Source organism: Dendrobates tinctorius, unplaced genomic scaffold (assembly GCF_039654945.1).
Source record: "Dendrobates tinctorius isolate UK_male_01 unplaced genomic scaffold, ASM3965494v1 ptg000045l, whole genome shotgun sequence".
NCBI classification, from domain to species: domain Eukaryota; kingdom Metazoa; phylum Chordata; class Amphibia; order Anura; family Dendrobatidae; genus Dendrobates; species Dendrobates tinctorius.
The window spans coordinates 16,511,460-16,524,389 of NW_027361713.1; the positions used below are offsets into that span (position 1 = coordinate 16,511,460).

The following is a 12,930-nucleotide window of genomic DNA, read 5'->3' on the forward strand; positions in this document are numbered from 1 at the left end:
CATTTGCTATACGCCAGTCCTGTGGTACAGACCCTGTTATTATGGAATCTTTAAAGATTAAAAATAATGGTTTATCTATGACTGTGCTTAATTCCTGCAGTACTCGGGGGTGTATCCCATCCAGGCCCAGGGATTTGTCAATTTTAGTGATTTTTAGACGCCGCCGTACTTCCTGCTGGGTTAAGCAGGTGACATTTAATGGAGAATTTTTATCCCTGATCATGTTATCTGTCATGGGATTTTCTTGTGTAAATACTGTTGAAAAAAGTCATTTAGCATATTGGCTTTTTCCTCATCCTCATCCACCATTTCATCCAGACTATTTTTAAGGGGGCCAACACTATCATTTTTTAGTTTCTTACTATTTATGTAGTTAAAGAATATTTTGGGATTATTTTTACTTTCTCTGGCAATGAGTCTCTCTGTCTCAATCTTTGCTGTTTTGATTTGCTTTTTACAGAATTTATTTAATTTTCTGTATTTATTTAATGCCTCATCACTACCTACTTGCTTTAATTCTCTAAATGCTTTATTTTTATCTCTTATTGCACCCCTTACAGCTCTATTTAGCCATAGTGGTTTCCTCCTATTTCTAGCATGTTTATTCCCACATGGTATTTTTATGTCTCAGGATATCGTCCCAGTTAATTGCACCAAGATCATCTCTCATCCGTTGGAAATTTGCCTTCCTGTAGTTTAGTGTCCTTGTAACCCCTCTACTACACATCTTATTAAAGGATACATGAAAACTTATTAATTTGTGATCACTATTACCCAAGTGACCCTCAACCCTTACATTTGATATGCGGTCTGGCCTGTTGGTTAATATTAGGTCTAGCAGTGCCCCCCACAGTGCTGGGGTGAGGATAGAGGCGCCACTCTCTATACACAGAGCGGTGACTGAAACCATGCCAGCGCAAGTCCTATGACTGGAAGAGCAAGGCTGCTGGGAAGAATAAAATTAATATCCTCCAAGCAGCTGGGCTCTCAGTGCAGGCGCCGCATAGTGTCAGAATGCTATTAACTACAATACTATGTATTGGGGGAGCAGTGGGGACAATAGTCTATATATAGGGGAATTCTGGGAGACTGATGTATAAGGGAGCTGTGGGCCCATCATACATTGGATAGGGGAGCTGTGGGCACAGCAGACTGCATATAAGGGACTTGTACATAGGGAACTCAGGGGACATTATTAAATGTTAAATGGGCACTTAAACATTATTGTTATAGGGGCCCTCAGTATTATTACCATCAAAGTTGCACATGGAGTATTATTACTTTCTATGGGGAAAATGTGGTGGGCACATGCACAACAAATTAATATTTTCTAAGGGGCAATTTTACCACCTAGAGAGCACAAAGGAGGCATTGCTACAATGTAAGGAGGACAGTGGTGGTATTACTATGTGGGGAAGTAAGAGGAGCTCTGTTGTTGTACCACACAGCAGGTGCAGTAATAGGGGAACAATCGACAACAGCGGCTCAGTATTGGGGTATCAGCGGGATGAGGAGTTTGTGCAGGTAGGGAATATATTGGCACACGCAAACACAAGGAGCAATGGAATGACTGAAAGGGAGAAGATACAGATTAGATATTAGAAAAACTTTTGACAGTGAGAGTAACCAATGAGAGGAACAGGCTGCCACGAGAGGTGGTGAGTTCTCCTTCAATGGAGGTCTTCAAACAGAGACTGGACAGATGGTTTAGTGAATCCTACATTTAGCAGGGGGTTGAACACAATGACCCTGGAGGTCCCTTCCAAGTCGAACATTCTTGGATTTTATGATTCTACATGTGAATGGTGCAGGAAATGTGAGTAGTCATATGTGTCTTTGTTGTAATCTCTGCAGATTATTCTTGGCTGGAGAAGTAGACATGTCGGTCTGGGCGAGATGAAAAAGACGGGAAAAGTGAATGACTCACCCAGAAAAAACATCAGCTGTAAGTAATCTCTATATGTTCTGCAGGACTGGTATCGACCGCTATATGTCACCATATGACAGTAATATCAGTGCTGGTCTTTGCATAGAGATTTATTTTCATCTAGCTGAAGAGCCCGGAGTTGCTGAGGGTGGTATATGTGTTGAAACACGTGATAGTGTGTGGCACATTTTGTGTGTGTGTTCATATCCCCGTGTGTTGTGAGTATCCCATGTCAGGGCCCCACATTAGCAACTGTATGGTATATGCTCTTTGGCGCCATCACTCTCATTCTTTAAGTCACCCTTGTTCACATCTGGCAGCTGTCATTTTGCCTCCAACACTTTTCCTTTCACTTTTTCCCCATTATGTAGATAGGGGCAAAATTGTTCGGTGAATTGGAACGCGCAGGGTTAAAATTTTGCCTCACAACATAGCCTATGATGCTCTCGGGGTCCAGACGTGTGACTGTGCCAAATTTTGTGGCTGTAGCTGCAACGGTGCGGATGCCAATCCCGGACATACATGCATACATACATTCACACCCACATTGAGCTTTATATATTAGACTAGCTGAAGAGCCCGGCGTTGCCTGGGCATAGTAACCAGCTGTGGTTAGTTATAACAAATTATAATGATTATATTGCACATAATAACCGTGCATCTAATCCTATCCTGTGTGATACTAACTGCTGAGCTGTGTATCTAATCCTATTCTGTGTGATACTGTCTGCTGAGCCATGTATCTAATACTATTCTGTGTGATACTTTGTGCTGAGCTGCGTATCTAATCCTATCCTGTGTGATACTGACTGCTGAGCTGTGTATCTAATCCCATCCTGTGTGATACTGACTGCTGAGCCGTGTATCTAATCCTATCCTGTGTGATATTACCTGCTGAGCCGTGTATCTAATCCTATTATGTGTGATTCTGGGCTCCCCCTGCAGTCTGTGTCAGAGGGTGGTCTGTGTTGGCACGGTAATAAATTGTGATATTTCCAGCTTTACAGAAGGACGATAACACCATAGAAATGATAAGAATAATAGGCCTCAGTTACCACAACTATCTACAAAGAAAACTGTTGCTGATAGCAACCAATCACAGCTCATTTTTTATCTTTTAAACAGCTCTGGGACAGCGTGGTGAGTTTTGAGTGGCGACTTTTGTGTTTCGACTTTTATGTGGCGAGGTTGGTGTATGTGTGGTGAAATGTGTGCTGAGGGTGGTATATGTGTTGAAGCACATGGTAGTGTGTGGCGCATTTTGTGTGTGTGTTCATATCCCCGTGTGTGGTGAGTATCCCATGTCAGGGCCCCACCTTAGCAACTGTATGGTATAAACTGTTTGGCGCCATCGCTCTCATTCTTTAAGTCCCCCTTGTTCACATCTAGCAGCTGTCAATTTGCCTCCAACACTTTTCCCTTCCCTTTTTTTCCATTATGTAGATAGGGGCAAAATTGTTTGGTGAATTGGAATGCGCGGGGTTAAAATTTCACCTCACAACATAGCCTATGACACTCTCGGGGTCCAGACGTGTGACTGTGCCAAATTTTGTGACTGTAGCTACTACGGTGCAGATGCCAATACATACATACACTTTTTCCCCATTATGTAGATAGGGGCAAAATTGTTTGGTGAATTGGAATGCGCGGGGTTAAAATTTCATCTCACAACATAGCCTATGACGCTCTTGGGGTCCAGACGTGTGACTGTGCCAAATTTTAGGGCTGTAGCTGCGACGGTGCGGATGCCATTCCCATACACACACACATTGAGCTTTATATATTAGATAACAGTGGGGTCATCTCCTGAGGTTCCCCTATACCACCATAGATATTATAATCATGATTACCTGATTAGGGGCCACAGGCGGACACAGACAGAAAGGGCTCATGTGCAAGAACAATATATGGGCTGTTTGCAGCTCAAGAGCTCCTAAAAATGCAAAATTGCACCTTCTTTAAAGGTAGAAATGGGCCCCCTTACCTCTTGCGCCAATGTGCAGCAGCGCAGGTTGCACCAATTACATGTTTTCTTGCTAGGGCCCACTCAGATGTTTCCCCTCTGAGCTGTACCCCTAGCTACGCCTCTGATTAGCGAACTAGCTGTTATCTCCTGTTGGTTTAGTATGAAGCAATTCTATAATTTGTTGGCATTGCTTTATATTGAATAGGAAGAATTAGAAACATCACATACTTTATACATGTTAGTCTGTTACTTAACTGTTTATTAAATTAAATAGAAATTCTTTATAAACGGTAAAGTGGAAATCAACAACATCATCTTTATATGAAAGAAAAACATATAATGGTATTATATGATGAACATGTCAGACATATTTTTATGAGTGAAATGTATTTGACAGTATTGTAATCTTGATCGATTAAAGAAAATTGATTACACCCATTACAAAATCACATTTTACCAGTTTGCACCAATATGTTCAGTCTGTTCTTAGCAATAAATTTATATATTTTAGCTCTACACCCATAATGGCACTTTCTGGTATTAATTAACAGAATATTTTACTATAATAAATAATGCTTATAAAACATATTACTTCATAGAGTTATACAGACTGACAAACATTCATTCGCATCAAACTTTGCTCTAATATTACAGGTGTTCTCTTATTTTTACAATATGCTTGCATTGATTTTTGGTCATTATGTCCTGCTTTGTCCCCACCTTCCATTGTCCTGCAAGGTCATTGAGTCCAGTAGGTCTCACATCAGTGAGTACCTCTAAAGCACGTGAGTAATAAAGAAGACTTTTATGCCTTGGATAATATTGAAAACAGCATATTTGTGATATGCACCAGGGCTTGATCACTTTGGCAAAGAGAAGAATCTTTTGCTAATTTTCACAAAAATGATCTGTAGAAAATAATCTCTACAAGAATGTATCTGTTCTTCTAGTTGCTCACACACACAGATTTTTTTCTTTCTGCCACATATCCATTTTAGAATTAGTGTTCTTTCAAATCATAAAATGTGTAGACTTTACAGTGGTTGTACAAACTGATAAACAAGCCGTTGAGAAACATCAGGCTTACGGATGATGCCTTTTTTGTAGTACTGTCGAATGGAGCGGCTTAGTTTATCGTAGTTCATTGCAGGTCGGTTCTTTCTGATCCCCCAAAGGCGTGCAACTTGAGCAGAATCTTCAATTTTAAAGATACCTGAGAAAACATTTCATTCACAATAAGATGGGATATAAGAAAAAATACTATAGCAAGTCCATTCTGTACTGTCATTTGTTTACAGTTCATTTTAGAAATCACAATTATATGGTACAGATCTTTTTCTCCCATTCTGTAACATTGCACTATCAAAGCGATATCTTCCATAAGTTTAGTACTTTTCAGGAGTGCACTCATAAAAGACAAGAAGGCAAGCCCAACATCTAGAGGAAAAAAGATTCGGTCTCCAGAAGTGACAAGAAATCTTTATTATGAGAACTGAGATTCTGGGGAAAAGTTTTCCTCATCAAAATGGTTGTAAAGTAAACAACTAATTAAAAACTTGAAGCACAACTCCAGCATTTTTTTTCCATGCTGGAGTGGCGTTTTAATTGTAAGTCCTCTGACCATGGTCATATACTCAGCCTCCAGTGTCTTCACCATTTTTCTGCAATGCTCTGGTCCCGCAGCGCCATTTTGTGGGCGTAGCTTCTGACTCTGTCAATGCAAGTCTATGAGAGCCAGAATGAGGCTCTCATAGACAAGTATTGAAAAGTGACCTTAACGCTGCTGCTCCATGAAACACTGAAGCTGCAGGCAGGGCACTTTTTGCAGGAGACAGACAAGAGCAATGCTGGAAAATGATGAAGGTGGCAGCAGGTGAGTATGAGACAGGGGCAAGTGAATTTCATTTAAAGCAACACTCCAGTGGCCCAATAAAGAAAAATGCTGGAGTGGTGCTTTAAAGGAATTGACCCTAAAGTTAGTAAGAGTATGTGCATATGACATCTTTTTCAGTCTAGTTCACTCAGTTGCTCACCTGAAAAACTGCAAAAGAAACACCAAAAAGAATCAGCATTTTGATGTCAAAACAACTTTCTATTTATGTGTATGTTCAGTCTATTGAGCTTCTTTTAACCACTTTAGGATTTCAAAGATGTTAACCCCTTCGCACCCGAGCCTGTTTTTGCCTTCGTGACCGGGCCAATTTTTTCAATTCTGACCAGTGTCACTTTATGAGGTCATAACTCTAGAACGCTTCAACGGATCCTACTGATTCTGACATTGTTTTCTCATGACATATTGTACTTCATGATGGTGGTAAAAAATTTTAGATATGATCTGCGCTTATTTGTTAAAAAATTCAAAATTTGGCGAAAATTTTGCAATTTTCAAACTTTTAATTTTTATGCCCTTAAATCAGAGAGTGATAGCGCACAAAATAGTTAACAAATAACATTTCCCACATGTCTACTTTACATCTGCACAATTTTGGAAACATAATTTTTTTTTTTAGGACGTTATAAGGGTTAAAAGTTGACCAGCGATTTCTCATTTTTACAACAAAATTTGCAACACCATTTTTTTTAGAGACCACCTCACATTTGAAGTGAGTTTGGGGGGTCAATATGACAGAAAATACCCAAAAGCGACACCATTCTAAAAACTGCACCTCTCAATGTACTCAAAACCACATTCAAGAAGTCTATTAACCCTTCAGGTGCTTCACATGAATGAATGGAATATGGAAGGAAAAAATAAACATTTAACTTTTTTTCACAAACATTTTACTTCAAAACCATTTTTTTTTATTTTCACAAGTGTAAAAAGAGAAAATGAACCACAAAATTTTTTGTGCAATTTCTCCCGAATACGCCAGTACCCCGTATGTGGGGCTAAACCACTGTTTGAGCACAAGGCAGAGCTCAGAACGGAAGGAGTGCCGTTTGACTTTTTCAATGCAGAATTGGCTGGAATTGAGATCGGATGCCATGTCGCATTTGGAGAGCTCCTGATGTACCTAAACAGTGGAAACCCCCACAAGTGACCCCTTTTTGGAAATTAGACCCCCCCAAGGGACTTATCTAGATGTGTGGTGAGCACTTTGAACCCCCAAGTGTTTCACTAAAGTTTATAATGTAGAGCCGTGAAAATAAAAAAAATCATTTTTTTTCCACAAAAATGATCTTTTAGCCTCAAAATTTTTATTTTCCTAAGGGTAACAGGAGAAATTGGACCCCAAAAGTTGTTGTCCAATTTGTCCTGAGTACGTTGGTACCCTATATGTGGGAGAAAACTACTGTTTGGGCACACGGTGGGGCTCGGAAGGGAAGTAGTGACGTTCTGAAATGCAGACTTTGATGGAATGGTCTGCGGGTGTCATGTCGCGTCTGCAGAGCCCCTGATGTACCTAAACAGTGGAAACCCCCCACAAGTGGCCCCATTTTGGAAACTACACCCCCCAAGGAACTTATCTAGATGTGTGGTGAGCACTTTGAACCCCCAGGTGTTTCAGTAAAGTTTATAATGTAGAGGCGTGAAAATAAAAAAATCATTTTTTTTCCACAAAAATGATCTTTTAGCTCCCAATTTTTATTTTCACAAGGGTAACAGGAGAAATTGGACCCTAAGAGTTGTTGTCCAATTTGTCCTGAGTACGCTGGTATCCCATATGTGGGAGAAAGCTACTGTTTGGGCACACGGTGGGGCTCGGAAGGGAAGTAGTGACGTTCTGAAATGCAGACTTTGATGGAATGGTCTGCGGGCGTCATATTGCATTTACAGAGCCCCTGATGTACCTAAACAGTGGAAACCCCCAATTCTAATTCCAACTCTAACCCCAACACACCCCTAACCCTAATCTCAGCCCTAACCATAACCCTAACCACAAACCTAACACCAACACACCCATAACCTTAATCCCAGCCCTAGCCCTAACCCTAGCCCTAACCTGTGTACCTGCTTTTTTTTTCTTTACTTTTTTTATTTTTGTGACAAGATCACTGCCCTGCGATCTGACTCATAGTAACGCCACTTCTCCTCTGATCTCACACTGACAGATGATCAGAGGTGAAGCAGCGTTACTATGTGACAAGATCGCTGCCTGGCACATAATAACGCGACTTCTCCTCTGATGTCACAATGACAGATGATCAGAGGTGAAGCAGCGTTACTGTGTGACAAGATCGCTGCCTGGCACAGCTGTGCCACGCAGCGATCAGCTGTGCCAGGCAGCGATCTAGTCACACAGTAACGCTGCTTCACCTCTGATCATTTGTCAGTGTTAGATCAGAGGAGAAGCCGCGTTACAATGAGTGAGATCGCTGGGAAACAAGCAGCTTTCCCAGCGATCGCTCCCATTGGCTGCTGTGACGCTGACGTCATCAGGACCTGAACCAATCAGGTCTCGATGACGTCGCGGGTCCCAGCATGCATTGTGCACCGGGATCCCCGCGTTGTAAGGTATGTGGGGGTCCCGGGGGGCACAAAACCGCCTACAGTAGATAAACGTCGGCGCTGCACAAAGCCCAGCAAGCGCCAACGTTTATCTACTGTTGGCGGTCGGGAAGAGGTTAAACAGTTAAAAGAACCGACCTGACCATTCTTCAGTGGCTTTCACTTGGAAGAATGGCTACTTCTTTACATTGAAAAGTTAAAAATACTGCCATGGAGAAAGAAACAAATGAAAAGATGTCTGAAAAAGACACTTCAGAACAAAATACGCTGTCCTGAGATGTCTTCTGTAAATTGCGGCGTGGATGCGGAGACCCTTGATGTTGGGTTGTGAGCTAATATACTTTGGCCAAAATAGTAACTAATACCCCATATCTTTTTATCTTTTTGCACTTTTTATCATTTTTGCAGGATGCAGCTAGACCTCTTCATGTTGGCTTGTTTTTTTTCTGTGTGATGCTTATATACAGTGCTGAGCAGCCCGCCTGCTAATACTATGGGCGTTAATAGGCTGTTCAGACACTTTGCACCACACTTATCTGTGTGACTGATGTCCTATGCAAGCCCTATTTGTGTGCATTTTTTTTCCACTAGGCAGCCAGACCATATTGGGTTACTGGCTGTTCTCATCAGTGGTGTGCCCCTGTGCTGCCCCAGCCTTTATCAATGGAGGTCTGCTGCATCCTGCTAGTGCCTTAGTCAGGGTTTTGGTGAGTTAACCTTTCAAACGTGTTTTTTTTTTTTTAAATTTTTGGGAATTTTTTCCTTTATTTGCGCTAGTCCAAGATTTGGCCTTGGAACAACACAAACTGGCTTCCTCTCATGCTCTGTTACAGGGTCAGATTTCTGGTACTCTGCCTCTCAGAATCCCTCTCCTCAGACCGCTGTTATAAGTTCTGTACCATCTGACATATCTCTAAGCCCCCTAAATCTGGTATAGCACTCTGTCATGAACTCATTTTCTGCTCCACCAGTTGAGAGTTCCCCTTCCGTTCTCCCTCTGGTGGTGACAGGAGGTAGTGCGGTTGGTTTAAGTGGTAGTGATCTGCCACCTGATGAGGAAGATAACGATTGGATCTCTGGAGTATCAGACTGGATATAAGACAGCCGACGCCCTATCCGGGTGCTGGTGATTCAGTCTGCTTCTCAGGTCCTGGACTTCAGCTCTCTTCCAGTCTTCTCAAGTAAAGTTTGTTTTTTGCTAATGTTCACACTTGCGCTTGTTGGTCAATTCAGTTTTTTGTGTAATCAGCCTGCCCCTGCTGGGGCTATGCTGAAATTCCACTCCTATTAATCAGTATTTGCCAATCTGCTTTTTGTCCCTTATTAGATTGGCCTCTTTTTTGCTCTGTCTCAACTTCAGGGTAATTTTGCTATCAGAAGTGTTGGACAATATTTTTGTAGATTTTTTTTGGCAGATTGCAGACAGTGTCTTTCATTTTCTGTCCTTTTTAGTTAGCCGGGCCCCATCGTTTGCTCAGCCTATTTTCCTGCCTTTGTTTGTATTTTCATCTTGTTTCACCGTCAATACATGTGGGGGGCTGTCTTTCCTTTGGGGTCTGCTCTGGGGCAGGTAGTTTTCCTCTTTTCCTGCTTTAGGCTTATGTAGTTCTCCGGTTGTGATGAGGCATCTAGGACCAACGTAGGAACGCTCCACGACTGCTGCTAGTTGTGCAGATAAGATCAGGGATCTGCAATCTGCATAGTTACCAACTTCTCTGGTTTTCTAAGACTTAGCTTGTTGTCTTTTTTCCCTCCTCAGTTTTCCATTCATAACAATAGCCTATGACGTTTTCGGGGTCCAGACGTGTGACTGTGCAAAATCTTGTGGCTGTAGCTGCGACGGGGCAGATGCCAATCCCGGACATACACACATACATAGACACACATTGAGCTTTATATATTAGATCTACTACCCTGTCAATGTTATGTATTATAGCATGACAATTTAACTCATTCCTATCCATGCTGTCAGCACCAACTCTTTCATCATATTAGGTATAATCTTTCCTCCTCCCCTATTTTTATTTGTATTATGTCGCAGGCTATTCACTCATCAATAGAGTTGAGCGAAACGGGTCGAAAAATTTCAAAAGTCGCCGACTTTTGGCAAAGTCGGGTTTCATGAAACGAAACCCGACCCTAGGATGAGGTCGGCCAAGAGGTCAGCGACTTACGCGCCAAAGTCGCATTTCAAAAGTTTGTTTTGCGCTCTTTTTCAGCCAATCAGGATCCACGGACACTGTGGGCAACGTGATGACATAGGCACGGGTCACCACCATCTTTCAGAAGGGCATGCAAGTGATTGGCTTGCTTTGGTGGGCGTCACAGGGGGTATAAAAGGGAGTGCACGCCGACCCCCATCTTACTTCTGCCGATCTTAGCATAGGGAGAGGTTGCTGCTGATTCTGTAGGGAGTGCGTTAGGCAGGGAAGAAGAAAAAAAAACTGCTTCTGCTGCTAGCGATTTTGCGTGTACAACACACCAGTCACTGTGTGTGCAGTGCAAGGGGAGGCTATATTGTGGTGTATCAGTGGTGTTGGTTGTTAGGCTGCCTTCTAAGGCTTCCTGACAGCTGCATTGCTGTTTACCCACTGCTCTGCAAACTGCTTTTTTAAAAGCAATCCCAATTTTTTTTTTTGTCATGCTGAGGTACTGAGCGTGCATTTTTTCACACCATACAGCGGTGTACGCTCCTCACACAGTACCGTGTAACGGCTGTTATCACAGCCACAGTGAAGCTATCTGTGTGTCACTCTGTGAGAATAAGTCGAGGACATGTTCCGTTCTTACAGACCTGCACCTACTAGTTTTGTCTAGCTTTCAAACAGTTAAATATATTTGCTGTTTGATCACATTCAAAACTATAGAGAGACAGCGTGTGTCAGTCCGTATACTTAAAAAACACGGAGCTTGACAATTTAACGTACACCGGACAGCCATGTACGTGCACGCTCCTCTCAGTACCGTGTAACGGCTGTTATCACGGCCACAGTGAAGCTATCTGTGTGTCACTGTGGAAGGATAAGTGGAGGACTTGTTCCGTTTTTACAGACCTACACTCTAGGGAGATTCCTATTCTGCCCAATTCTACATACACCTTGTAGTTTGATACACTAGCCAATTTCTGCCTGTGACATAGCGCTGTGATATTCAGTGGGCCTCACACAATCCAAAAGTGTCCATTGTCCACTAGTGTGTGCAGAAATTCAAAATCTCCCTTATCCTCTAGTCACTTTGTTCACACCTGTGCCATCGAGCCTGTGACATAGCGCTCAGATATTAATTGGGCCTCACACAATCCAAAAGTGTCCAGTGTCCACAAGTGTGTGCAGAAATTCAAAATCTCCCTTATCCTCTAGTCACTTTTTTCACACCTGTGCCATCGAGCGTGTGACATAGCGCTCAGATATTAAGTGGGCCTCACACAATCCAAAAGTGTCCAGTGTTCACAAGTGTGTGCAGAAATTCAAAATCTCCCTTATCCTCTAGTCACTTTTTTCACACCTGTGCCATCGAGCGTGTGACATAGCGCTCAGATATTAAGTGGGCCTCACACAATCCAAAAGTGTCCAGTGTCCACAAGTGTGTGCAGAAATTCAAAATCTCCCTTATCCTCTAGTCACTTTTTTCACACCTGTGCCATCGAGCGTGTGACATAGCGCTCAGACATTAAGTGGGCCTCACACAATCCAAAAGTGTCCAGTGTCCACAAGTGTGTGCAGAAATTCAAAATCTCCCTTATCCTCTAGTCACTTTTTTCACACCTGTGCCATCGAGCGTGTGACATAGCGCTCAGATATTAAGTGGGCCTCACACAATCCAAAAGTGTCCAGTGTCCACAAGTGTGTGCAGAAATTCAAAATCTCCCCTGTCCTATAGACACCTTGTACCTTGTTTTACATTACTATATAGTTTGTTGGATTTTGTCTACATTTCTACAAAATATGAGGAAGGCTGGTGGAAGAGGCCGTGGAATTGGGCGGGGGTTGGCAGCTGGTAATGATGGTGTTGGTGGTGGATCTGATGGTAGTGGCAAGAGCAAAATAGGACCGAATGCAGGAGGTGTTGAGCCTGCGTCATCGTCTGGCTACATAAGGCTTCGAAGGCTTAGTTTTCTAGGAGTTGGCAAACCGCTTTTAAAGCCAGAGCATCAGGAAAAAGTTTTGTCTTACATTGCTGACTCAGCCTCCAGCTCTATCGCCTCCTCTTCTTCAGTTGTAAAAAGTAAAAGCACTGAGTCGTCATTGGAGGCTCATGTTCATGAACCACACCTTTCCTTGTGTCCTTCACCCCAACCAAGATTGAAGGATGACGCAGGCCATACTACTGATTACTCCATGGAGCTGTTTTCACATACCATGCCTGGATTATCAAGTCAAATGGTGAATTACCTAGGCCAAGATGAATCTGACATGGAGTGCACTGATGCACAGCCGCTGATGGATGATTCTGCTGGTACATTCACTCAGAGCACTACATTGTCCTCGCAGTGTACAGAGCCAGATTCTGACCCTGATGAGACTCAGGTTCCCCTTCCCGCACACTATACCACCATACACGGTGACACAGAGGAAGGTGCACATGACA

General features: G+C 42.6%; 1 protein-coding gene across 5 annotated transcripts in view; it reads right to left on the reverse strand.

Annotated features, from left to right (window-relative positions):
- Positions 1–4,135: 4,135 nt before the first annotated feature.
- The window catches only part of SPDEF (SAM pointed domain containing ETS transcription factor), an 851,726-nt gene continuing 842,931 nt past the window's right edge, over positions 4,136–12,930 (reverse strand). For all 5 annotated transcript variants that reach the window (XM_073575627.1, XM_073575625.1, XM_073575628.1 and 2 more), the window contains exon 6: positions 4,136–5,106. In XM_073575627.1, the coding sequence (XP_073431728.1) occupies positions 4,928–5,106 (179 nt within the window). In that variant the 3' untranslated portion in view covers positions 4,136–4,927. The remainder of the gene's footprint in view (positions 5,107–12,930) is intronic.